The following is a 27,368-nucleotide window of genomic DNA, read 5'->3' as shown; positions in this document are numbered from 1 at the left end:
ACCCATTCGTGATTTTCATACAATAATCCCACTTATTGATTAATCATGAATAATCCCAACTTTAAGAGAGTATTTAACTAGAGTATACTTGGGTAATCCAATGATCGATTATAGTAGGTAATTCACCAAAAAATTAATTTAAAATTAGAGAAATATTTTGAAATTTTACATAAAAAAATCTAAATAATAAAAAAACCATAAATTTTTTTTGAACATTTTTTTTGACATTTTGTTTTAATTTTGCTTTTTTTTAGAAAAAAAAATAAAACTTGCTATAGGAAATACCCCTCAAAGTTGGGATTATTTATGATTAATCAATAGGTGGGATTATTGTAAGAAAATCACGAATAGATTGGATTATTCTAGGTAATTTTTCCTAATGATAATAATAATAATAATAATAATAATAATAATAATAATAATAATAATATTATTATTATTATTATTATTATTATTATTATTATTATTATAGGTGTTTTAAATTAATTTTTCAAATTAATAATAATAATAATAATAATAATAATAATAATAATAATAATAATAATAATAATAATAATAACTTTATTTATTGATTAATTAATAAAATAATAATTATATTAATTAATTAATTAATTACTTAATAAAATAATAAATATAATTCTAAAATAACAATAATATTAATATTGTTAGTAGAGGTGTTCAACAGGTCGGGTCGGTTCAAAATTTAAATGGGCAGGGTCGGGGCGGGTCATGTAAAATGTTAAAACCGGCCGGTTGTAACCGATTCTTTGCAACAAAGGTCCATTCGCACCAAAATGTATGTAAAGGTTAAATTATTTAAAATTTTTCAAATGGTGAGATTATTAGCAAAGAATGAGCAAAAGGTTGGATTATTCAGAATAATTTTTCCTAAATTTAATAGTCTATGAAAAATAAAGTTTAAAGTACGGTTTTATCCTTTAACTTTAAATTACAAATGTGTTACTCTAACCATTGAGTTACAATAAATTTTTTTATAATTTTACACTCATTAATTAAATTAGTAAGGGGGACCAAAGCTAAAAATACAAATAACCACATTTTTAGCAATCCCCGGTCCCCCATGTAGCTATGCTAATGCTTATAGTTAATATTTATTTTGAATCCTAAAATGTTGTTATTATCTATTTCTGCCCACTAGTCTTATTTGCTCTTTATTCACTATTTACTTATTAATCCTAATTTGTATTATAATTTATATTTTATTCTTAATTTCACTATTTACTTATTAATCCTAATTTGTATTATAATTTATATTTTATTCTTAATTTATAACTTGTTTTGGAAAATTAAAGCTGGCTTTAGTTGAGGATGTATTACATCTAACACAAGACGATAATCCTTCTGAGCCAGTTGATGCAACAATTCCTTTTGGGTAAGTTATAAATCTAAATACTCCCTCCGATCTTATGATATAGTCTCATTTCCTTGGGCACACATATTAAGGGTTGTGTGGGGTCCATGTAAAAGGTGGTAGTTGGGTATTTTTAAGTAAGTGGATTAATTGTTAATGATTCCCTCTTTTTGATTAATAAAGTACATAGAATGAATTTTGGAGGGAAAATTGGGTTTGACATTGTTTGAGCTTTAATTGAAATTAATACATTTCCGAATTTTTTATAATTAAACAACCATTAAACTAGTTAATTTAAATTACATAAAATTACATCAAATAAATTACAAAAACCGTCAAAATCATAAAATAAGCTAAGTCTTCAATACTTCCTTGATTTCTTCAACGTTTTTTGAACGGCAATTGAAAACGAGCAACCCTCTCGCCACATGCGCATACGGATATTAAATCTTTCGTTGACTTCAGATTTATAAAAAAACAAACACGGTATGCATTTAGTGTTGAAAATTAATTAAATAACTACAAAAAATCTAAATGTTTCATTTTGAAAGGAAGCCATCAATGACACTGGAACAAAAATAAGCTGATCAAGGGAAAACAATGATACTGGAAGATTGAAAAAAAATGAAAAGAAGCCAGACATGATTAGAAGATAAATACAGCAAAGGGAAATGGAGACATGATGGATCAAATGAGTTGACAATTAGTAACACAGTAAAGGGAAACCACAAAATTAATGTCAATGGCGCCAAAAATGAAAAAAATTGCCACCAAAACAGATGAAAATTATGTATATAAGACAACATTAAGTGAAGATATCAGACACTTCATTTAATTTCCACCAACTTCAACACAGTATATACAATGGGAAAAAAAAGATGTAGATAATTTTACTAAGACTCAAATAATGCATGAGCTTTTAACGTCAGCAAACAGTAATGGGAAGCTACAACACGGGGTCATCAATGAAATTGCGAAGAAGTACGATTTGCATAGGAGGACAATCAAAAGGATATGGAGACAGATTCGTGATCAAAAAAAAAAAACAAAGTTCCAATTAATGTCAACAATAAGAAGTCAGTTAGCAATGGTAAAGCTCCAATCGCCTTTGATGAAAACAAATTCAAATCAATTGAAAAAGCGAAGAAGACAACTTTAAGATCACTTTCAAGGGCCATGGAAGTTAGCTACAGCACAGTATGCAGATGGAAAAAAAAGAGGTACTTTCGAAAGCACACCAACGCAATCAAACCGTTACTTACAGACAAAAACAAACTCGACAGGTTAATTTTTTGTCTTAGTAGTTGCATTTTAGATGAGCAAACAAACAACTTCACATTTAATGAAATGACAAATGTAGTCCACATTGATGAAAAGTTGTTTTACATTACAAGGACACAACAAACATTTTATCTAACTCAAGATGAAATAGAGCCTCATAGAGAAATCCAATCAAAAAGATTTATCCCCAAGATCATGTTTATGTGTGCCGTTGCAAGACCGATCTTTTCTATTGAAGGTGAGATGATTTTTGATGGAAAGATAGGCATTTTTCCTTTCACACATGAAGTGGCAGCACAAAGGAATTCAAAAAACAGAAAGAGAGGAGAGCCAGAGACCAAACCAATACAATCAATCACTAAAGAACACACAAGAGACATGATTGTGCACAAGATACTACCAGCAATTAGAATTAAATGGCCATCACATTTAAGCAAAACAATTTTCATTCAACAAGACAATGCTAAACCACACATTTTAGATGATGATGAGATGTTTAGAGAGGTGGCTACACTTGATGGATTTAACTTCCACTTAGTGCAACAACCTCCTAACTCACCTGATATGAATGTGCTTGACTTAGGGTTCTTTAGGTCAATACAATCTTTACAGCATCAAAAATCAGCATACAACTACTCACAATTAGTTAAGGCAGTAACTACAGCATTTGACAATCTGACACCAAATGCACTGAAGAATGTATGGATCACATTGCAAGCATGTAAAATTGAAGTCATTAAGAAACTAGGTGGTATGGATTATGCAATTCCACACATGAGCAAAGCAAAACTTGAAAGTGAAGGGAGACTCCCACATTGTTTGGGGGTACAGCAGGAAACAATTTACCAGGCACTAAGATATCTGGAAACAAAGGTGGATAAAACTACATTGGAGGGCATTTTATTTTACTTGGGGATCACAGACGAATCAGTTTTCCATTAACTTCATGAGTATATTCCAGCAACAACAGAAGCAACATCACAAGCAACACCAAAAGCAATAACAGAAGCAACAATAGAAGCAACAGCGTATATTCCAGCAAGAACAGAAGCAACAACAGAAGCAACACCAGCATGAACACCAGAACCATGTAAATATGACACACATGAGTATACTTTTGGGTTACCTTTTGTACTCACTTTTGGGTTACAGTGTAAGGTAAATGTTTAGGTCTAAACATGATGTAGAAATTAAATAGGGGAGATGTTTAGCCGTAAACATTTAGAAGGAAATGTCATGTAACAATTTATTGATGGCTTCAAAAACAAAATGGAAAACAAATTCATCTCAGAGATACAATTTGAACTCATCACAGATAACCCAAATCCCATACTAATTGCCTCCTACATCTGGTAAGAACATAGCCTCCTAAACATAATGTTTGGTGGCTTATGAACTGAAAACCCTAGATTGGTGGCAAAATGAATGGATTTAGGGATTTTGTAGCTATAATCAATTGTTTACCCTCAAAAAAAAATCATAAGGCAACAAAAACAGAACACGAAAGACATGCATACCATCACCAGCACATAAACAAAATCATCATTAGTCATAGAGGAAAGATGTATCCATACGAGAAAATGGGCCTCGAACATCAAAATCAGAAACCAAATCATCATCATCCAACGATTCTTCATCTGAGGAAGGGAACAAGTTCTCAATGTATAGATCTTGAAGATCCAGTTGTAAATCAAACATTCCCTGTATTTCTTCATCTTCAGAAGTTATACTTCTTCCCCAGTTAGGATCCGTTTCATCAGAAGTCGTAGGTAGGCGATTGTAGAAATCGAACCACGGGTTAGGAGATCCAATCGTAGGATCACTTTCTTGGGACGAAGACAAACAAGAAAGACAAGACGTTGGTGAGGCCATGTTCGAAAAAACCCAGAAAAGATGGGTAAAAACCCAGATTTACAAAAACCCTAAAAGCATTAGGGTTTCAAAGAAGACGAAGATGGTGGAAAAAAAATGAAGATAAAGATAATAAACCGTAAACCAAGGTATTCTTGGGGATGAAGATGAAGATCAGTGAAGAACACGAACACAGGTTGAGGATGAAGATGAGAGAGAGGGAGGGAGAGGGAGGGATGGGAAGGGATTCAGAGTAGGTGAGGTTATAAAAGGGAGGGAATGATTAAGGTGAGGTTAGAGTGTTAATTATTTTAGATTAGTAGGGTTAACGGGGGTAAAATCGTAATTACGTGTGTGAACTAAGGGTATTTAAGTAAAAAAGGATTGCCAAAAATAGAAATGGGACTAATTCAAAGGTTTTGCCAAATAAGGAAATGAGACTAATTCATAAGATCGGAGGGAGTATTATTTTCTGCTTTTAACATTTTCTTGTACTTTGTCTAAAATCTAGTAATATGTGTAGAGTTCGTACAAAGAAAGTTAGAAGTATCTTAGCGGTCCGTTTGGTAGGTGGTAATAAACGGTGGTAATAGAAATGAAAACTTAGTGTAATTTTAATTGTGAAATCTCTTGGCTACCTTGATGGCCATACTTATCCAACTTCAATTATCTCATTTTCTTCATAGAACTCATTTCAATGCATTACCATTGCAAGAGGTAATATTAGGCGAAAATGAAAATTTGTAAACAAAAAGCTTTTTTGTGATCAAAGTTTCATTACCATAAGAATAATATGGAACTTTTGATGAAAGTTTACACTATAAATAATTTTCACTACCATCATTTAGTACCACTAACCAAACGGACCGTAAAGGTGTTAAGTAATAATATCAAACATATCCTGTGTATTAATCTCACTATCATATCTTACTAAACATTAGAATTCTAATTGTTATTTTATATTATTAGCCAAGTATAGCAAGTCAAATATTGTAAATTATATTAACTTTAACTTGGCCTTAAATCATACTATTGTACACTATATATTGTACTTCCTAAAGCAATGACAAAATGCAATTCAATCTAAAACCTTCATATGGTATCAATATAGCCTTGAGATCTTTCTTCCCTCTTTCTTTACATTTTCTCTTTTGCTGCATATTGCACCATGGACTCCAACTCGAATCCTAATTCTCATATACTCATTCATCTTAAACCAAATTCAACTCATGCTTCACTTCAACACCCCCATAATTCGGCAAAGTCACGTATATTACAACATCCTACATTTCTACTGTCACTTTTGGTTCTACTCATCCCTATGCATACACTGCCACAATACTCCCACTTATTCATTGCAATTGGTTATTGAATAGCGGCCCTTTATATGACGTTACTAATGACCTTAGTGCGCTCTCTACTCATGCTATTTATGATGAAACTGATGAACTTTTTATGGGTGACGATGCATCTCTTCCTATTTGTCATATTGGTTCCATGGTATTGCACACCTCAAATTTTTAATTTCTTTTGTCCTTAATAATGTCCTTTATGTCCCACACATATCTCGTAATGTTCTCTCGTTATCTCGATTATGTCAAGACAATAATATATCAATTATTTTCTTTTCTTTATCTTTTCATGTAAAGGACCTCTCTACCAACAATCTTTTACTTCAAGGCCAAACTCACCATGGTGTATATGATTGCTCGTTCTCCCCTTATGTGCATATTCTTGAAAAGATATCTCCTTCAACTTGGCATCATAATTTAGGACACCCTTCTAATAAAACTCAACAGATTTTATCCATCTTCATTTCTTCTTCGGCTAAATTTTCTTGTAATTCACAACCTTGTAATTCATGCCAAGTCAACAAAAGTCACAAATTGTCATTTCACGACTCTACCCTTGTTTCTGCTCCTTTAGAACGAACTTATATTTTTTTTTATGTTTGGACCTCTCTCATTCCCTCCTATGATAATCTCAAATATTACATTAATTTTGTTTACTATTTTACTAAATATTGTATCCAATTAAACATAAATTTGATTCATTAGAAGTTTTTATTCGTTTCAAAACATTGGTGGATAAGTACTTTAATAAACCCATCAAACAGTTATTTCGTGATAATATAACATAATGGCTATGCCGAGCGACGCCATCGCCATGTTGTTGAAACTAGGCTTTCTCTGCTTTCTTATGCCCAAATGCACTCAAATATTGGTTACTTGCCTTCTCTACAACTATATATCTCATTAATTGTATGCCTACCCCTACACTACATAATAAGTCTCCTTACCAACTTCTCTTTGATGATATTCCTAATTATACCAAATTACGTAGCTTTGGATGTTTATGTTATCCTTGGCTAAGTCCATATGCCACACATAAATTGTCTCCTAAGTTTACTCCTTGTCTGGTTGTAAGTTATTCATTTTCTCAAAGTGCATACTATTGTTTGGATCTTCTAACAAACAAGATTCATACATCATAACATGTGCACTTCTTTGAGGATGAATTCCCTTTCTCTTCTCTCACAAATATTTTTAATCCCATTTCTACTAACCATGACATACATATATATGATTTCGACTTTCTATCTCTGCACTTAATGTTTTTGATACTCCAATAAATTCATCTTTAAACACATTTCAAATGCCAAACATATCACAAAATAACTCTACAACCATTACCCCATAACCTTACCTTTCCACTCAATTACAAATTAGTGGTCAAATTCTTAGACCAATAATTAACTCAAATGCTACTTACTCCGATTATAATGCCACTAATTTAAATGCTACCACTTCTTCGCATACTTCCCTTTCTACATCATCTTCCTTACCAACTCATCAAAAAAAGCCGAATACTAGGTAATTCAACTCTGATTTCGTACTCCATACAACAATCCAAACTCCTATTTCCGAGCCAACAAATATTCTTTCTGCTCTCAAACATCCCCTACGACGTCAAGCTATGTCTACTAAATTTGATGCCCTCATAAATAATAACACTTAGACTCTTGTTCCCTCAACCATTGCGCCTAATGTTATTGGTTGTAAATGGATATTTCATGTGAAATATAAATCTAATGGTTCCCTTGACCAACTAAAGGTTCGACTAGTTGCTAAAGATTTTACCCAACACCTTGTTGTCGATTATATGGAAACTTTTAGCCTAGTTTTCAAACCAGCCACCCTTTGTCTAATTCTCTCTCTAGTTGTTTCTCATGGGTGATCCCTACGCCAACTCGACATTAATAATGTCTTTCTTCAAGGCACCCTTTTTGAAGAAGTTTACATGTCTCAACCACCTGGTTTTGTTAACCCTTCTTTTCTGGATCATGTATGCAAATTGAATAAAGCAATTTATGGCCAAAAATGGGCAAGTAGAGCTTGGTATGATGAGTTACATCACTATCTTCTCTCTCAAGGATTTATGCCCACTATTTCTTATCCATCACTATTTCATTTTCCATCACCTAACTTTCCTATTTTCCTTATCGTTTACGTTGATGATATCATTATTACTGGTCCTAACCTAATTGACAAAAATAACATCATTACTTCCCTTGCCTCTCGTTTATCACTTAAAGATCTTGGCCAACTATCCTACTTTTTTGGTATAGAGGTAATGCCATATACTCAACGCTTGATTTTGTCCCAAAGTAAGTATATTCAAGATATATTACAGCGTACCGAAATGCTTGAGTCCAAGCTTGTTTTGACACCAATGTCGACAAACCCCCATTACTTCTAAACCGTGGTACACCCCTCCCCAACCCCACCTCCTACAGGGTTATCGTAAGAGCCCTCCAATAATTATCTCTTTCTCAACCAGATGTTTTCTTCACAGTAAACAAACTCTCTTAACCTATGCATGCTCCTACTGGTGTAGCTAGGTCAAGATTTAAAAGGCTTGCTTCGTTATCTTCATGGCTCTTTCCAATAAGGTATTCTTTTACACAAACAATCACCCCTTCAACTTCATGCATTTATTGATGATGATTGGGCCGGTGATAAGGATAGCTTTCGCAGCGCAACTGGATACATTGTCTACATATGCTTTAATCCCATTGCTTGGAGCTCAAAACAATAAAAACCATTAACTCGCTCCTCTACTGAAGCTGAGTTCAGAAGTGTTGCTTCGATTACTACCGAACTTGATTGGTTGATATCTCTTATGTTCGAGTTAGGATATGCTTCTATTATCACTCCCACTATCTTCTATGATAATTTAAGTGCTACTTACTACTCCGATAACCACGTTTTTCCCTCAAGAATGAAGCACTTAGCAATTGATTTTCATTATGTTCGTGAGAAAGTTCAAAAAGGCTCTCTTCATGTTACTCACATTTCAGGAGACGATCAACTTGTCAGTGCTCTCACCGAACCCCTTCTACGACCTCGTTTTCACTATCTTCTTTCCCAGATTGGACTAATAAATGGATCGTCCATCTTACGGGGGCATGTTAAGTAATATAATATCAAACAGATCCTTTGTATTATTCTCACTACCCTATCTTACTAAATGTTAAGATTTTATTCTGATTGTTATTTTATATTATTAGCTAAGTGTAGCGAGTCAAATATTGTAAATTATATTAACTTTATCTTAGCCTTAAATCATGGCTATTGTACACTATATATTGTACTTACCAAAGCAACGACAAAATACAATTCAATCTAAAACCTTCATAAGAGGAACTAGTTAACGACTGACATTCTTATTGGTTTTCCTCGGAAAACTTTTAAAAATATTTATTAGAATAATGTCAGTAGTCATGTTTAGACACTAAACTTATTTTGCAGTTGTGGCAAGGTTGAGACTGGTTCATTTCTGGATGGTGGAGCCCCTAATGGCTTGCTTGGGCTTGGTTTGGATAGTATATATTTGCCTAGTCTTTCTCCATGTGTATCGGCGATGATGGATTGGGACGAATCACTTTTGGAGATAAAGGCAACTTAGATCAAAACCAAACAATACTAAAGCTTAGAAAGATAAAGTCAGTAATCACATTTCTATGCATACTTTAGCTTGCCTGCTCCAATCGTCGTTATTTTGAAGAATTAATATCCTCTTATAATTCTTCTGGCCTTTCTTATTTAACCTCTTTTCAGTCCACATTACAATATTAGCATATCACAGATAAAGGTTGGAACAAATGTCTCTCAAATTGATAGTCTTAATGTAATTTTCGACTTTGACACGTTGTTTACATACCTAAATAACCCTGTTTATTCTCTAATTACTGAAAAAGTAAGTTCTTGGAATACTGGTGATAACAAGTAACGTTCCATGATTCCATGTGTAAATGCAAGTACTAAGAAGCCTCTCTTTGCAGTTTGATGCGCAAGTAAACGATCGTAGACACATCTCCTAATCTGAGATTCCTTTTGAATACTGTTATTTCTTAAGGTGAGTACGTATCAAGCATCAAACTTCCATCGTTTAGGTGATTTTTAAATAACTTTCATATAAAGCACTAAACCCAACTTAAATTTGCAGGTCAATTCAAAGTTCAATGAAGACACCCTCGATCAATCTGGCAATGGAAGGTGGAAACCAATTCATGTCATTGATCCAGTAGTATAAGTTTTTAATATGGTAAAAACAAATAGTCTCAATGTGATTTTACTTTCAATTTTTAAATTTTTATCGTTATACTGAAATAATTTATCCTGAACTTCAGTCTGGAGACTTCTATTGCTTGGGAATTGTCAAAAAGTGAAGATGTCGATATCATTGGCCGTGAATATACCTTTCCTTTCTCTTTTGTGCTTTTATCAGATAAAAACTCTTATTCTTGTATTCTTTTAAGCTGTGGAAAAATGACCTGCTAGATTATTGTGAATCAAACCCAAGTATCTAGCAATTTGCTAGATTACCGCTTTTCTAGCAATTTGCACCTGTAAAGAAACAACATGCCCCTTTCTGAACTTTATCGATGGCCTAGAGCGAGATTAGGAATAGGGGCTCTTATTGCCTTTTAAATTTTATAAAGCAAATCAAATTTCCATTTTCTACAAATTTAAAAAATTCCTACTAATAGTAATGTAAAATGCAAAGAAAACTAAAAAGTAAAGATAACAATTTTTAATTATTCAAATAAAACACTTTCTATGTGCATTTGAAATTGTAAAGAAAAATTGTAAAGACAATTTTTTAATCACTCAAATTTCCCCTTTTTACTTGAAATTGTAAAGAGAATTTAAAAGTTTTGCCATTTTTTCTTAAAATCTCCATAGCAATTCAAAAATGTAAAAGTTTTTATTTAGGTTTGAAAGAAAGAGCCATGTAAATATTCCTGATTTATTGCATGTATCAAACATTTTGTCTTGCCACTAATATCCATTCTCACTATGTCACTATCGTACATTCCTCATTTTTATTTTTATTTTTTATTTTTTTTAATATTTAAATTTAAAGACTTAAAGATTTATAATTATTAAAATATGTGGCCCCGGGCCTTTGTCTCGCCCAGGCCAAATACGGGCCTGAGAAACAACGACCAAACTCTTAAATTCCTACATAAATGAAAATGCATAATTAGTATATAGCAGTGCATCATAGATACTGGATCTTGTTCCCAATATCAGTCGTCTCATAATTTCCCCCCTTTTTCAGAGAATTTCATGACTGTATATCGTGTAGTTGTAGATCGTGAAAAGGTGGTGCTAGGCTGAAAGGCCTCTGACTATAAGTAACTGATACAATACCACATAGGGTAGGCTTATTTTGTTTTTTCGTTTTCAGTTTAACTGATACTGTACATTTTCTGATATAAAACCTAAACCCACATCTAATATACTCCTCCGTCCTAAAAGATTGTCGCGTTGATAATACCATTTGCACATGTTTGGGATATGTGACAAATCTCTAAGGAAGAGTGTTATTCTCTAGTTTCCCTCTTTTGATTGGTGAAAATCTTATGTAGTGCTTATGCAATGTTATTGACTATACATTCAAATTCTAGGTAATGAAGCAATCGGTTCGAGCATGCTTCCCATTAGTCCTCGGGGATTTGAACAAGTTCCTCCAATATCCTCCATTGAACCTCAAGTTGTAGAACAAAGTAGTTCTACTGTCTACATTACTCCGTAGTAAGATAATGATAATCGATGATCGTATTGCTTTAGTTGGATCATCTAACATAAGGATTATATTCATGTAATTTGAGTATATTAAGACTTTTTATATATTTGGAGTATTTTGGATAATGTATTGCATTATTTTAATTGTTAGTAAGACTTAAATTTATAGTTTGCATTGTATTTTATGTTTTATATAAGAAATATCCGCTTACTCGGGGGTTCCGTCTGCTAAGAAAATGGGTCGATAGCGATAAAATAATAGGTCCGTAAATGTAGGCGGACTTTTGAAATTCCAGCCCACGAGTAGATTTTTAAGGGATTATTCGATCCGCTATCCACCCAAATCTGCCCATGAAAAGTTATAGAGTTCTCCTATAACTGAGTCATCATCAGCTTTCAAACATCATTTATCTCATCTTAATCTGTGGACTAGTATATTTAAGGTATTACCCATAGTCATACATTATTGATTGGTTCATGCATCTAGTCTTTATGTTAGCTGGATCATGCACTATTTTAAAACTATAGTATTACGAGTCTTTTTCTAGTTCTAGTGGAGTACTATTTAGGATACGGCTCTTATTTAATTATGTTAGATTTTGCTTTTTATTCTAAGCACTTGAAGCATAAATTTAGATTATAAAATAGAGGAAAATTTGCAAAGAAGTACCTTTTAAAACCCCTTTTTTGTAAAGAAACACCTTTTATAATTTTTTTTTGTAAAAAAACATCTTTTCAGAGACTTTTTTTAAAAAAAAACTCCTTAAATCAGTTTTCGGTGACTTTTGTCAACTTTCCGTCGTTGACTATGCCATTTGTCAACTTTCCGGCGTTGACTTTTGTTTTTATTCTTATTTTTATTTTTATTTTTATTTTTATTATTAATATTATTTTTTTAAAATTTTTATTTTTATTATTATTTATAAAGAATAAAAAAAAATAAATAATAATAATAATAATAATAATAATAATAATAATAAAAATAATAATAATAATAATTTTTAAAAAAAAATTTTTTTAAATTTTTTTTTCATTAATTTTTTTTATTATTATTTTTTTATTTTCCTTTTGTTTTTATTTTTATTTTATTTTTAATTTTTATTATTATTATTTTTTTTATTTTATTATTATTATTATTATTATTATTATTATTATTATTATTATTATTATTATTATTAATTTTTTTAAAATTTTTTTTAAATAATAATAAAAATTAAAATTTTAAAAAATTAATATTAATAATAAAAAAAATAAAAATAAAAACAAAAATAAAAAAAAATTTTAAAAAAATTTTAAAAAAATTAATAAAAATAATAATAAAAAGTATAAAAAATATAAAATAACAATAATAATAATAATAATAATAATAATAATAATAATAAATAATAATAATAATAATAATAATAATAATAATAATAATAAAATAAAAATTAAAAAAAATAATAATAATAATAAAAATTAAAAATAAAATAAAAATAAAAATAAAAAAATAATAATAATAAAAAAATAATAAAAAAAAAATTTTAAAAATTTTAAAAAAAATTATTATTTTTTTTATTTTTGTTTTTATTTTTATTTTCATTATTATTATTATTATTATTATTTATTTATTTTTTATTTTTTAAAATAATAATAAAAATAATATTAATAATAAAAATAAAAATAAAAATAAAAATAAAAACAAAAGTCTAACGCCGGAAAGTTGACAAATGACATAGTCAACGCCGAAAAGTTGACAAAAGTCAACGGAAACTGATTTAAGGTGTTTTTTTTTTAAAAATGACTCTTAAAAGGTGTTTTTTACAAAAAAAAAAATTATAAAAGATATTTCTTTTAAAAAAAGGGTTTTAAAAGTTGTTTCTTTACAAATTTCCCTAAAATAGAAGCTTGAATCCAGTAATTAATCCCTAATTCTCTCTCCTGCTCGTTCTTTCCAATCAAACCAATTTTGAAAGAAAAATCTTAATCAAATTGCATACATCAACTTGAATCTCCTTTGAAAGAACAAAACGAATAAAACCTCATAACCCACATTTTTCCAAGTAACTCACTCTGCACTTGGTCTTAAGCTAGCTCAAAAACGATTAGACTTAGTGAGTAGAACTTCAAGAAATGTACAAAAAATATAATGACAACATTGAATTATTTTTTTTGAATTACACGGTAGACCGAGGGAGGGGAGGGGTGAGATTTGATGACTTTGAATCATTAAAATTAAGAAAAATAAGTACAAATCTCTGCAATTTAGGGAAAAAAAGAGAACAAGTTAGAAAGCTGATGAGCGGCTTTAATGTCGGATTCAACAAAAGAGTAAAGACGAGCAAAGGCGTCGTCACCGGAGATATTGGAATCTCTTTGCTTTTCAACGTCGTAGGTCGCATCAGCTGTAGTGAGAAGATCAATTACAGTCACTATATTCTGAAAATGAGTACCGTTCGGCGCAAACAAACAGATACAAAATCAACAACCAGTAATTGAAACCCTAACAAACATAGCAACTCATGTAGAACTTGACTTACCTGCAAAATCAGTGGGAGCGAATCGAGGCAAGAAGATTGAATTAAGGTAAGAAGAGTGAAATAAGGCAGAAGCAAAACAGAGTGAACTGAGGCAGGGAAAGCAAAAAAACAAATAGTAATTTCACTGTTCATTTAGGAAAAATGAATAGTTTTCTACTCTTATCCACGGAAAAAAGAGAACAAGTTAAAAAGCTAATGAGCGGTTTTAATTTCGGATTCAACAAAGAGTAAAGCCGAGCAAAGGCGTCGTCACCAGAGATATTGGAATCTCTTTGCTTTTCAACATCGTAGGTCGCATCAGTTGTAGTGAGAAGATCATCACAATCATCGTATTCTGAAAATGAGCACCATCCGACGCAAACAAACAGATACAAAATCAACAACCAGCAATTGAAACCCTAACATAGCAACTCATGTTGAACTTGACTTACCTGCAAAATCAATAGGAGCGAATTGAGGCAAAAAGAGTAAATTGAGGCAAGAAGAGTGAACTGAGGCAGAAGTAAAAAAAAGTGAAATGAGGCAGGGAAAGCAAAAAAGCAAAGTAGCAAACAGTGATTTCACTGTTCATTTAGGTTTTCTACTCTTACACGCTTTTAATAGTTTAAGGATTAAGGATAGAATTGACATATTTTCTAAAGATTTCAGTTCCTCCTTTTTGTTTTAGTCGCTATTATTTGCATGGGTATAAGAAAGCGATTTACCTACGTTGTAGCTGATTGTTTACTTTATAAAGTATAATATTTTATTATTATTAATTGAAAAAGAAAAAGGAAAAATAGGTTGTTAGGTTACCTTATAAAGTATAGTATAGTATTTTATTATAGAGTATAAGTATAGAGTAGGATAAAAATAGGGTGAATAGAACTTTAAATGATTGTTTTATTACTAAAAAGGAAATATAGTAAGTAATATGAAATTGCCAAAAATAGAAAATATAACGGGTATTATGAAACGGAAGAAGTATTACAGTTGTTAAATTTAAAGAAGAAATTTTAAAAAATGTACCTTTATGTAAACTAAACCTATGCACTTAGTAACCTAACAACCTATTTTTCCTTTTTTTTTTCAATTAACAATAATAAAATACTATACTCTATAATGTAAACAATCAGTTACAGTGTAGGTCAATCACTTTTCTTAATCCCCGTGCCCATGCAAATGTAGCGACTAAAACGGAACGGAGGAAGTACGTTAGAAAATTTTGGTATTTACATTTTATTTTGTTTATTAGATGCAGGTTAGAAATTTTCTATGGAGATGAGAATTTATCTTTTTAAAAGGATGAAAGAAGCTCTAAGCTAAGTTAATTTGAAATTCTGGCCACATTTGAAAATTTAGAAGAATATTAGCCTTGTTTTTATAAAAAAAAAAAAAAAAAAAATGTTCCTCAAAAACCTTGTCTGTATTCTTGGAATACTTATGTTCTAATTAATAATTGAATCCTTTATGCTTTAAAGCGTATAAAACAACATTGTGACATTAATTCAGGCAATGATTTTATGTACCAACCATTGAAAATTTCTTTTGTGATAAATGATACAAAGTCTTTGTGTCCATTGTTGGAGTTTCGTTGTCATTTGTAAATATCTTACATATTATATTTATTTATTCCTCTTACATTTTCTCTCTCATTCGATTCTCTTCCCATAAAAAAGGTTTTAAAGTCATATATATATTTGTACAGTTCACTAAATCTACTTTTCCATTCATTTGAATTTGTGACCTTACATTAAAACATGTTCATTTTGATTTGCGTAATGTAGTAAAATAAAAAATACATAATCAGTTGTTTTAACTCTCCGATACCTCTTTTGTAATGCATGCACATCATTTTGTTTGTATAAGGGTCTAACAAATTTAAAGACATTTATATTGAAATAACCAAATTTGGTATAGTGAATTTTGGAATATGTTTCAAACTTGTGATTGAAACTTACATTTTACGAAAGGTTGAATGCATGCAATTAAATCGAATACTCTAGTCCAAGGTCAATTTCAATGTGAAAGGAATAATTAGTTTAAAATTTTCTAATTTTGATAAAATATTTATGAAGAGAGAATTAGATGCTAAAAAAACTCCCCTCTAGGACGAGCTATAACAAATTGACTCAGTAAATCATGTGTATCTTTCCTATCAAGTGGCAGATGACATTTATTATCAAAGTTCAATCGGAAGTAATCTTTGTGTTTTTTACAATGAAATTGAGGTAATGAAACCTTGTGGTAGCCTCCTCTTGCCAACTAAGAATATCAACACTTAAAAATTTTCCAGATTTTGACTTTGTATTATTCTATAACATGCTTACATGTATGTCTTTATCATAATGTACTTCATCCCCATCATTTTCAAATAGCTTAATCATCAACTTGTTAGTCTAAATTTCATCTTACCATTAAAAAAAATAAGGGGAAGGTGGGCACAATCCTGAAATTTCCTTCTGAATTCACACAATTCTGATTACCACATTTACAAGCTAACTAGGATAAATTAAACCATGATTTTTAGACTTCCAAAATAATTAATTTGGGCATTAAGAGTAAGATGTGGTGCAATAAATTAAGTTATGGATGTATTGGGGTGGTTTTGTTGTTATGTTGGATAAGTCAAAGCTGTAATGGATCTGAATCATTTGGGTTTAAAATCCACCATAGATTTTCTGATCCTGTTAAGGCAATGTTCAATGGTGATGATCAGTACTTTCCAGAGAAAGGAACACCTAATTACTATGCTGCAATGTTTCATCGTGATCGAGTCTTCCATGGCCGTAGATTAGCAGGGGAAACAAGTCATAACTCTACTCTCACTTTTGCCTCTGGGAATACCACTTTCCGTATAGATACTCTTGGATTGTATGCTCTTTGTCTCTCTGTCTATATATAGCATGTTCTGTGTTCTGTAACAAAAGGTCTATCATAGAAGTATATGCTAAATTTAGAAAGTGTTCTGTGAATCTGGAACTGTTGTATTTGATTACATGTCTTGAGGGCTGAGAGTTTTAGCATGTTGTGTCCCTCATTTTGCTGGGACAATGATTAATAGTTTTCTGCCACGGGTCAATCGAAAATAACCTCTTTGGTAACTCCAACAAGAGTAGGGTTGTGTATATCTGATTTCCTAAACCCAACTGTAGGTGGGAGCCACTTGATAGCATTGGGATAATGAATTTCATTGTTATTTTGTTTTAGCATGCTCTGATAAATGTCTTCCACTTTCTACACTTTTAGTATATGTTTACTTTTCTATATGTTAGAAAGATTTGGTCATGTGCACTTTTTATTTTGTTAAGCTGTAAATGATATTTGTTATTAAGGATTAACGGAAACAACTTCTTTGTTTTTATAAGGTAAGGTTGCTTGCATTTGATCTTCCAACTTAATGGTATAGGGATGACCGAATGTTTTTAGCCTGTGATCATGCTAAGTTTTGAATGTTCTTCTGGGAAGAATATCGGTTTCACAGGTTTGAAAAGGGAAAATAAGTTTAATGGATTGCATGATACTAAATTAGCAATAGGCTGGAACTTAAATTTATATTTGATGTTTTTGAATTGCTTTTCCTTCTGTTCTTTCTTTCTGCATTTCATCACTTTTATGTTTGGTTTTATTTCAGTTTATATTACGCAAATGTGTCTGTAGGGACACCGGAATCATGGTATCTCGTGGCTCTCGATACAGGCAGTCACCTTTTCTGGTTACCATGTGACTGTGCCCCTAATTGCTTAACAAGGCTACAGCTCCGTCCTGATACACCGGTAACGCCTGCTATATGCTTATATCCCCTTCTGCTTTAACTTGTATATGCATTGCTTTTGTATCCTATTTCGAGTGGTGTACCATAACAATTATCATGCTTTTTCCGGCTTTGGTGTTTAGGCAATGAACCTGAACATATACAGTCCACGTAGTTCATCCACAGGAGCACAACTGTCGTGCACAAGCCCTTACTGTGAAAACAGCATAAACTGTGCACCGACACAAATCCACTGCCCCTACGGAGTTTCTTATCTCTCAGCTAACACGTCTTCTTCTGGCTACTTAGTCGAGGATGTATTGCATCTCACAACCAACTCCAATTCGTCTGCACTCTTCAACGTTAGGATTCCTTTCGGGTAAATCTTCAATTGATCTGTATTCACAATGCATAGCAACTTATTTGTACTCGCCTACGCAAGAGCCACTTGACTTGGATAAGCTGATCATGATCAAAATGTGTGCGCGCAGTTGTGGGGTTGTTCAGACTGGTTCTTTCTTAAGAACCGCAGCACCAAATGGCCTTCTCGGACTCTCTATGGATCCCATATCACTCCCTAACATTTTAGCGAGTCAAGGGCTTACTTCAAATTCGTATTCAATGTGTTTTACTGGAAACGGTGTAGGCACAATCCTTTTCGGGGATAGAGACAGCAATGAACAAGGTGAAACACCACTCAATCCCAATGATCGGTTGAAGTAAGTCATCCTACTTTTTGGTCGCTATATGCTTTCTAAAAGATTGGAACTTTTGCTCAAATTATATCATGTTTTCATATGTTCTCAGTTTATACAATATCAGCATAACTCACATTAGTATGGGAACCAACGTTTCTGCGACAAACTTCACCACGATTTTTGACTCTGGCACCTCGATCACTCACTTGACTGATCCAAGTTATAGTATTCTCTCTCAAAAGGCAAGCTGTTTGAGTATTTTCTGATTTTCTGAAACTAAACAAGGTTAGACCTGAACTTTCGGGGTTTTCCAAAAACGATAAATTAGGTCGATTTTCAAAACTTCCCGATAAGTCAAGATTCAAATTACACTTAAAGTTCAGGGCTACCTTGTAAAAATTCCCTTTAGTATATAATTTCAAGGGAAGTTTTATATTTGCATCTGTTTTGCAGTTCAATTCTCAAGTAAAGGATCAAAAGGTGGATTTAGGCCCAGATATTCCTTTTGAATTCTGTTATGAATCAAAGTAGGTACTATTCATTTGAATATAAGACATTGAGAATTCATACAATTTCATACATTGAAGATTTTCTTAATGGTTGCAGTGTAAGCATTGATGAGTTGATCATTCCCAGCATTAATCTTACATTGAGTGGTGGAGATACATTCACTATCATTGATCCAGTGTTCGTATTGCTTTTCCAGGTATATTTATAACACAGATAGGATACATACTATTTAGCATGCCTCTTTACTAGAGGCGTTCATTCGGGTCATTGGGTCGATTTCGGATCACGTATTTCGGGTTGATTTAAAATTAAGTCTTGTGTCTACATTGATTTTTACATATTATAAATTCATTTTAGAAGTGGGGTCAAGTCGGATTTAGTTACAAGGTCTGGTAAATATCGGATCATCGGGTCTGTTTTGAACACCTCTACTCTTTACATCATAAATGTCGATTATTGATGGAGCCCGTGAATTTTGGATTAGAATAGACTAGATGAAAATGGGTCATTACATCTTTTGACCTTCTTATTTATTATGTAAAGTTGAAAATGACGACTGTAATCAAGAGTTAATCGAAAACAACCTTTTTTGTTACTACAAAAGTAAGGTCGTATATGTTAAATTAAATTAGACTTATTGAGAATACAAATATATTAACGGGGAAACATGACGTTCACACACTGTAGAAAATCATAATGCGAAAATTAGACTGATTTGTTACTAATTCTATTTATACAAGTAAAAAGGATTAACTTAAGGAAACAAAATATCACGAAATATTAAACTTAAGGAAACTAAATCACAATAATATAGAATATAATATTCTACTAATATTCTACTTTCCTACACTCCCCCTCAAGTTTGGTTTTGATCAACGAGACCGAACTTGCCAAAAATGTTCTTCAACGCTTTGAAGCCAATTGCCTTGAACAAAAAATCCGTTAGTTGATCTTTTGATTTTACTGAGAAAGGCATGATGATTTGTCTTGTAAATTTTTCATGATTAAAGTTCAATTTTTTGATTTTAGATAAAAAGCCAAGAAATAAATTATTTAGGTAAATTTTGTTATTTGAGTCAAAATATTGAGATTTTTTTGTTGGGTCAATTTGGATTTTTGGTTTAAGGAGGGTTGGGTTAATAAGGGTGTATGGGTAGGACAAGAGAATTGGGCATGGGAAGTCTTAAGAGGGTTTTTATCTTTGTTTTTAAGTAGGAGGACCACCATATATATAAAGAAAAAGGACAATTGTCTTTGATTCTTCTTCCCTTGCTACTGATTTCTCCATTTTTGCACTCTCTTCAATTTGTGTGCTTCCCCCTTCCCCACTTTCTCTCTCTTCACCATCAACACTCGATTGGTCTTCACACTCACCGGCGGCACTGGTAGCCCCGGTAACATTAACATCGGCCAATTTTTCTCCGCCGAGTGCTGGTGGGTCGTAACTGGTCGGAACTATTGGGCGATCCTTGCCGTTGTTTTGGATTATCTGAACGTTGGTGCCGACCTCCACGTTTTGGTGTTCTTTTGTTGCTTCAAAATGATGAACCTTTACAATTTTTAATTTTCGTTGGTTGTTATTTTTGTTTTTGGAGATCGTTTTTCATCATTTTCTTTGCTGCCCCTTTCACCGATGACTCCTTCTAATCCACCCCCCCCCCCCCCCCCCCCCCCCCCCCTCGTGCGACCTCTCGCTGAAAATGGTCATTTACGGGAGGTAACGAAATTAGTCTGAGACTGAATTGAATTCTTGTCCATAGTTTGTGAGCGGTGGTAGTTAGTCAAGAAAACATTCTATAAGGTCTCTGTCAATATTTTCGACGATTCATGACATCACCATACTATCATTTAGCTCCTATTGTTCAGTTGTGGTGGTCGGTGGGACGATAATGATATGATTGAGCCTTCCCCGATCACCAATTTCGATCTTCATTTCTTTATACCACTTGGTGTAATTTTGGTCGTTCAGTTTTTCTGATATTGTTGGCCTTGCATTGATTTTTTGGTTAATTTTTTGGAAGAGGAAGAACATTTGTTCTACTTGTGCCATTGAAATCATTTCTTTAGATTGTTTTGGTTTTGATTTTGATTGGTTTGTTTGTTTGTTTTTATTGATTTTTGTTTTGATTTGTTTTTATCGTCGATTATGATTTATGATAAAATACCAATAGGGTTGTTCCGTCCCGAATCAACTTTACAGTGTTGATACCATGTATAAATAGAGGTAGTACCAAGTAATAAGGACTAACTTAAGGAAACAAAATATCACGAAATATTAAACTTAAGGAAACTAAATCACAATAGTATGAAATATAATATTTTACTTTCTTACACACTTTATAAGCCAAGGAGATATATATCATTCCAAAATCGTATGACAATGGGAAGGTTTCTTATAGTTTATAAAGTGTGCACACCATCTTTAATTTGTCGATATGGGATAAACTATCCCAACACCCCTTCACATGCGAATCCACATCAAGTTCGCATGTGGGAGTAATCAATTAGGGTAGGAATGCCACTTTTTTCGGACCTACCAATTTAAATTTTTGATCAAATCATCGGCTCCGTAGCCATGTCAAGGAACTAACTCAACCAAAAGCTTAACTTAATTGAGGCCTAGGATATGTTATATGCTCTAAGAGTATAGACAACCATACTGCATCTAGGTAGAAGCCAAATGATAATGAATATTGTTTCTTGTTGCTTGATCACATCATAACATTTTGTAATGTTTCGTTTTGAATATACAAGAGTGGTCGAACTGCATACTGTTTGGGTGTTGCCAAATCCGACATTGATGAACATAATATAAACATAATTGGAGGTGAGTGGTTGATGTTTTGTTTAGTACTTACTATGGGAACAAACTGAATTAGTACCATACTTAGATTTGGTTCTTATGTCCCCAGAAAATTTCATGAGTGGATATCGCATAGTTTTTGATCATGAGCGGATGGTACTTGGATGGAAGGCACACGATTGTAAGTAGCTCATTTTTGAGCTTTCTTGTTTCTGATTTTTGAACTCGATGGAGTATTCTCATAATTTTGTGATGCAACAGGTGGTGAAGTTGTGCCCTTAAGTCCAAGGCCATCCATGTTTAGACCACCCGGATTAATTACACCTTCGCCCAGCTCAAGCGTTGCTTCAGCATTAGGAAACGGACACAGACACAGCTACTTGTTCATCTGCATTCTTTTGGTTCAGTTGCTGTCTATTCAACTGATGAATCCCTGAAGTATATGCACACCAATATACACTTACATACATACTAGAGAGTTTATTCTTGTAATTCATTTATGATTCTTGTAATTAATCCTCAATAATTTTCTTGTAAATATAGAAGTACAATATATGTTTGTATACAGGAGTACATAGATTATAGATGGTAAATTTTGATACTCTAATGTCTTTTTCATATTGTTTCCAGAGAGAAAGATTTTTGATTGCATACTATGTCTTTTATTATGAAATGATAATCTACCCTTGGTTAAAAGTAAAATTGTTCATGGGTGGACTTGGGGGTAGCGGACCGGGTAATGCCTTAAACATCTACCCGCGGGCTCAAATATTTTTTTGTCGCTACCTGCTCATTTTCACAGTAAATGATGAAGATAATACAATACAAATTATCCAGGACATTGAGGTATACTAAAATGTCTACTTGAGGTATCTTAAACCTTTACTCGAGATACCTAAATGCCTACTTAAGGTATACTGTGAACCCCTATTTGACGTATCATAAATGTCCATAAGTATCTTAAAACCCCACCGAGTAAGCATGCAGTACTTAACACTATGTTTTTCTTTTTTTAAATATAATGGACAGGCGCAATTAGAGATGGTATCTCAAAGAGTCTGTCTTTCACGAGAATTTGTGAATAGGGATAAGCTCTTCTAATCCAATTCAAATCATTCATATTTATTACTCGCCTCATTCACCGATCACTGACTTACGTATCAAATGGACTTTTCGAGAAGCAGCCCCCGACAAGTAACTTCGGGTGGTCGTCTTGTAGGATATCCACCGAACATAAAGGCCAGTCCCTGATGATAATAGCAGAATACCAACAGTAAAACTTTTCCCTTCCAAACAAATTCAACTCTAGTTTCTTAGCAGGAACACTCCTCTGATTGACATAAGAGAGTTACGCAAATCTTTTCTACAAAATACTTTTTGCCTAATCCAATTCAAATCATTCATATTTATTACTCGCCTCATTCACCGATCACTGACTTAAGTATCAAATGGGCTTTCGAGAAGCAGCCCCCCAACAAGTAACATCGGGAGATTGTCTTGCAAGATATCAGCAAAACATAAAAGCCAGTCCCTGATACTAGTAGCAGAATACTTACAGTAAAACTTTTCCCTTCCAAACAAATTCAAATCTAGTTTCTTAGTAGAAACACTCCTGTTATCGACATAAGAGAGTTACACAATTCTTTTCTACAAAATACTTTCTGCCTAATCTTCTTATAATTAGTATAATTTAAGAATCGGAGAAGCTTTTCGGAAAATTAGCTTCCAAATTAGTCTTTTTTTGTAGTTGCAGGTAGGGATAAAGATCGAATCTGGGATGGGTCTAACGAGACCCATATTTAGACACTATTTTTTGTTGGATCCAAACCCAGACCCTTAAGTTATGGCTGGTTTATGGTCTGGATCTGGGTCCAAAAAGATATTTTGTTTTTTTCTAGAGAAAAACTTTAAAAAATATATTCCACAATTTTTGTTTTTTCGTATGAAACTATTTAAACATTTTCAATTAACAAGAATCTTCTAATACTTTATAGTAATTGAGCGACCAAATATATGAAACTTTCCAACTTTAAGTTTTTAAAACGAAATATTTAATGAGTTTTTCGATTTTTAAATTATAGATACAACTACCACATTTCAATTTACATAAACCGACAAAGTTTCAAATTATGTAATGTTTCAAAATATAACAAAGTTCCAAATCGAACAATTACATACACATTATAACTAAAATATATTTAAAAAATAGATGCAAAAGGATCTATAGGTCGGATTTGGATCTCAAAAGTGTGGACCCGGACCCGAACCCAAACCTTAAGATTAGAGTTGTTCATGGGCGAAATACTTGCCACGCTCGACCCACCCGACTCGAAAAACGAGCAGACTTGGACAATAATTTTAGAAAGTTTTTAATATTTAGACGGGTACTACCCGCCCGCTAAGTTAAACGGCGGGTAGCGACACAAAACTAATACTCGTGGGTAAACTCGTTCGCCCGGTTGTTTTAGGCCCGCAGGTAGGTTTTAGGGGCAAGCCCACTCCGCTACACGCCTAAACCTTGCCCATCCCTAGTTGTAGTGACCGTTTTCAGAAGATTGGATTGATATATACACCTTTAATTCATCAAGTATTTAATATTTTCATTCTTATAATAAATTCGATCGTTTGTATACAGAAGTAGTTATAATAAGAGACAGTGATATTAGATGGTAATGACCTTTACATAATCAAGTTTTGCAGGTCCGACTTTGTAGTCACCTTCTAAAGATTTCATTTCTGCTTTACATTTTCTTTTTAAGGACTAGTAAATTATTTAAAAAAAAATAATAAAATTAAGTTGTCATTTGTCATAATTTAATTGGCTAACCTTTGATTTTTAAACTTTTTTCTAAAATAGTAACAGTATGTCTCATGAGAAACGTCTCTCAAGAGGTCTAGCGCATTAAAAATTAATTGAAAAAAAATAGTGACTTATCTGTCTAATTGCACGCTTACTCGATAGGATTTTAGGATACCTCAAGTAGGCATTTAGGAATTAGGATACGTCAAGTAGGGGTTCACAATATGTTAAGTAGGCATTTTGTGTACCTAAAGTATGCATTTAGGATACTTCAAGTAGGGGTTTAATATTGTAACAACCCGACTTACCGTTGATTGGGTAAACAGGGTCATCACTAGGTTCGTTTTCCAAGAAACTGAAATCACACTTCCAAAACTCAAGCAAAGGGGTCACAAGCTCTTCAACGTGACTAACTCAGCTAAATCCCAAAACCAACATCTAACTAATACACAAGATAATCATACAATTCTCTACAAGTCCGATATAACCAGCACAGCCAAAACAAATATACATTTATCCAAAATCCTAATACAAATCTACAAATTCCTATGTGCTCAGCTCAATATATATCCTTAGAATGCTATTCAACACTGCTAACCCATCGTTCCCGACCGGTTCCGATCTGTGATCAAACTAAAAGATGGAAACAACAGGGAATCAGATTAAACTAAGTGAGAAGTAACAATCCAAAACAACAAAACACAGTAATTCATATCATGGGTTTAAAAGCAACATCAGTTCCTTAGATCTATGTGCGCACATGGAGTCTAGTTTGAGAGGTTCCCCATAGCTCTAAGGCTATGTCGTTCTCGGGTGAAGCTAGTCAATATCTCAATGACAATTCGCTTCAAAAACAGGGAGTAGGGAACCATGTTCCTCAACTCCGTCAATGACCAGCTCGCAAGCCCAATCCATTGACCATATCAATCTCAGCATAATCATTCATAAACATTTATCACATTCATATAAATTTCACAAACTTTAAATAAACATTTTACAAATGGTAGCCTGGCCAGACCCCTTTTTAAGGGACTGTTACTACTCACCGACGATGTCGCTTCAAGGTAACGAATCCAGCTATCAACTAGAAGGGTTCTTCGATGATATCGTCTCCTGGAGCATAACAAGATCACAACATCACCAGAGAGCGTTCGATACTACTACACTAACATATAACTTATTACATCTCCTCCTAAGACCGCAGCTTAACCAAGAGTTATACTAACATTCTAACCTTTAAAATCTTACAGTCGATTCAAGAATATCAATTACCCAATACTTTCTTATAAACAACCATGTTCCACCAATTTTGTAAATTCAATGTCCATCCATCTCATACTTACATATCAAGATTCACAAGGATTTAAGGTTACACCAAGACCCTTAATGTATTAGAATGTATTGGATTAAACACAAAGGTCATTGTTCTTCCTACAATCAACAAGTCTCAACAGAATCAAATGCTTCATCCAAAAATATTTAATTATCCAATTAATTTCTATATCTCTTGATCCCAAGTTAGGAATCCCGTAATGGTTTTAGGACACCTCTTACTGAAACAGGCATAACTCACTCATACGGAAACCAAATGAGACAATTTAAGTGGCTACGCGACCATTACTCAGAGCTCTACTATTCTTATTCAGACACTAAAACCCAGAAACAATTTAAACGATCCCAAAATAGCCAAAACAGAAGGTTCGTTATGGATTTTTAAGACAGCCTGCTAGTATTTCACTATTTTGAACATATCTCTCTCATATAAACTCATTTTGGAGCGATTCAAGTGCCCACGTGATCGTGACTCGAAGCTCTACAAATCTCATGAAGACACCAAAACCCCAAAACGACTCTAACTATTTCAAAAACAGCAACACAAATTCGGACAGCACAAAACGGAACCTCATTGTCGATCTTTATGACAGTCTACTAGTATTTTGGACATAACTTCCTCATACGAACTCATCTCGGGGTGATTCAAGTGTCCACACGACAGCGACTCAAAGTTCTACAAATCTCAAGCAGACATAAGAACCCAAAAACAATCAGAACCATCCCTAAAATAACCAAAGCAGAAAGTTCAGTTTATGAACTGAAATTTCAGAATCCCAATTACTCAATTTGATACTAGAACTCAAATAACCCAAATAACCAATTTTAATCAACACTAAAAACAACTCAATTACTAATTAAACTCATATACTCTAATTAAATTCAAGTTGATGTTTAAATTTAATTTAAAAACCCCAAATCTATTTACAAAATTCTAACATTTAAATTTGAAAACAAAACAACAAAAGAGGGAAAAGTGGTTACCAACAATAAAGGGAGGAGGAGAAATGGTTGCTGTTGGTGGTGGAACTCATGGCTGGGCTTGGTGATGATGGTAGGAGATTTTTCTTGTGAGGGGAAAGAATGGAGGAAGAAGGGAGATAGAAGAGGGAGTTAGGGAAAGAGAGGGACTGGGAGCCGTGGGTTTTGTATGAGGGAGTAAGGGTATGTCGGTTAGATTGAGGTAAGAATGGGTTTATTTTTAGCTTTGACCCATTAAATTCTATTAAAGTCGTCTTATCGTAAGACAGTTTTATATAAGACATGCTGTAAGGGTATAATAGACGATTTATGAAATAAGTAATTGGTAGTATAAATAAGGATTACATTTGAGAATTTATTTTTTCAATACTTTATTTAAATTTATTTTTATAAA

At 32.8% G+C, this 27,368-nt stretch overlaps 4 protein-coding genes across 5 annotated transcripts; 2 read left to right on the top strand and 2 right to left on the bottom strand.

Annotated features, from left to right (window-relative positions):
* The first annotated feature begins 2,719 nt into the window (after nt 1-2,719).
* Nucleotides 2,720-3,595, top strand: LOC130808440 (uncharacterized). The gene has a single exon (XM_057673918.1). It carries the CDS (start codon nt 2,720-2,722, stop codon nt 3,593-3,595), a length of 876 nt encoding a protein of 291 aa, XP_057529901.1.
* A 9,699-nt stretch (nt 3,596-13,294) lies between these two features.
* Nucleotides 13,295-14,677, bottom strand: LOC130808145 (syntaxin-72-like). 2 transcript variants are annotated; one of them, XM_057673606.1, is made up of 2 exons: nt 14,118-14,630; nt 13,295-13,982 (listed from the first exon to the last, which is right to left on the bottom strand). In XM_057673606.1, exons 1-2 carry the CDS (start codon nt 14,247-14,249, stop codon nt 13,755-13,757), a joined length of 360 nt encoding a protein of 119 aa, XP_057529589.1. In that variant the 5' UTR covers nt 14,250-14,630; the 3' UTR covers nt 13,295-13,754. The 2 variants fall into 2 exon arrangements, with proteins under 2 accessions (XP_057529589.1, XP_057529590.1); XM_057673607.1 differs by having other exon boundaries at nt 13,784-14,016; nt 14,118-14,677.
* Nucleotides 14,678-16,374: 1,697 nt separating this feature from the next.
* LOC130808837 (aspartyl protease family protein 1-like) lies at nt 16,375-22,790 on the top strand. Its single transcript, XM_057674350.1, has 10 exons — nt 16,375-16,970; nt 17,731-17,872; nt 17,994-18,229; nt 18,342-18,569; nt 18,658-18,790; nt 19,002-19,075; nt 19,155-19,254; nt 21,813-21,885; nt 21,971-22,042; nt 22,123-22,790. Exons 1-10 carry the CDS (start codon nt 16,663-16,665, stop codon nt 22,296-22,298), a joined length of 1,542 nt encoding a protein of 513 aa, XP_057530333.1. The 5' UTR covers nt 16,375-16,662; the 3' UTR covers nt 22,299-22,790.
* A 1,375-nt stretch (nt 22,791-24,165) lies between these two features.
* On the bottom strand, nt 24,166-27,357 carry LOC130808867 (uncharacterized). Its single transcript, XM_057674401.1, has 3 exons — nt 26,978-27,357; nt 25,708-25,774; nt 24,166-25,294 (listed from the first exon to the last, which is right to left on the bottom strand). Exons 1-3 carry the CDS (start codon nt 27,256-27,258, stop codon nt 25,208-25,210), a joined length of 435 nt encoding a protein of 144 aa, XP_057530384.1. The 5' UTR covers nt 27,259-27,357; the 3' UTR covers nt 24,166-25,207.
* Between the last annotated feature and the right edge of the window lie 11 nt (nt 27,358-27,368).

This window comes from Amaranthus tricolor, chromosome 3 (genome assembly GCF_026212465.1).
Source record: "Amaranthus tricolor cultivar Red isolate AtriRed21 chromosome 3, ASM2621246v1, whole genome shotgun sequence".
NCBI classification, from domain to species: domain Eukaryota; kingdom Viridiplantae; phylum Streptophyta; class Magnoliopsida; order Caryophyllales; family Amaranthaceae; genus Amaranthus; species Amaranthus tricolor.
This window is presented reverse-complemented; position numbering and strand designations above follow the sequence as displayed.

What these genes read in the sequence shown, in the direction of transcription:
- LOC130808837 (XM_057674350.1), top strand. Translation starts at nt 16,663, where the DNA reads ATGTGGTGCAATAAATTAAGTTATGGATGTATTGGGGTGGTTTTGTTG. An exon ending in AACGTTAGGATTCCTTTCGG is followed by an intron (nt 18,230 to 18,341) that starts GTAAATCTTCAA and finishes GTGTGCGCGCAG; the next exon opens with TTGTGGGGTTGTTCAGACTG. An exon ending in TGGATGGAAGGCACACGATT is followed by an intron (nt 22,043 to 22,122) that starts GTAAGTAGCTCA and finishes GTGATGCAACAG; the next exon opens with GTGGTGAAGTTGTGCCCTTA.
- LOC130808440 (XM_057673918.1), top strand. Translation starts at nt 2,720, where the DNA reads ATGACAAATGTAGTCCACATTGATGAAAAGTTGTTTTACATTACAAGG.
- LOC130808867 (XM_057674401.1), bottom strand. Translation starts at nt 27,258, where the DNA reads ATGTCTTATATAAAACTGTCTTACGATAAGACGACTTTAATAGAATTT. An exon ending in TCCTCCTCCCTTTATTGTTG is followed by an intron (nt 25,775 to 26,977) that starts GTAACCACTTTT and finishes GTTATGCTCCAG; the next exon opens with GAGACGATATCATCGAAGAA. An exon ending in ACCTTGAAGCGACATCGTCG is followed by an intron (nt 25,295 to 25,707) that starts GTGAGTAGTAAC and finishes TCCATCTTTTAG; the next exon opens with TTTGATCACAGATCGGAACC.
- LOC130808145 (XM_057673606.1), bottom strand. Translation starts at nt 14,249, where the DNA reads ATGAACAGTGAAATTACTATTTGTTTTTTTGCTTTCCCTGCCTCAGTT. An exon ending in CGCTCCCACTGATTTTGCAG is followed by an intron (nt 13,983 to 14,117) that starts GTAAGTCAAGTT and finishes TTCTCACTACAG; the next exon opens with CTGATGCGACCTACGACGTT.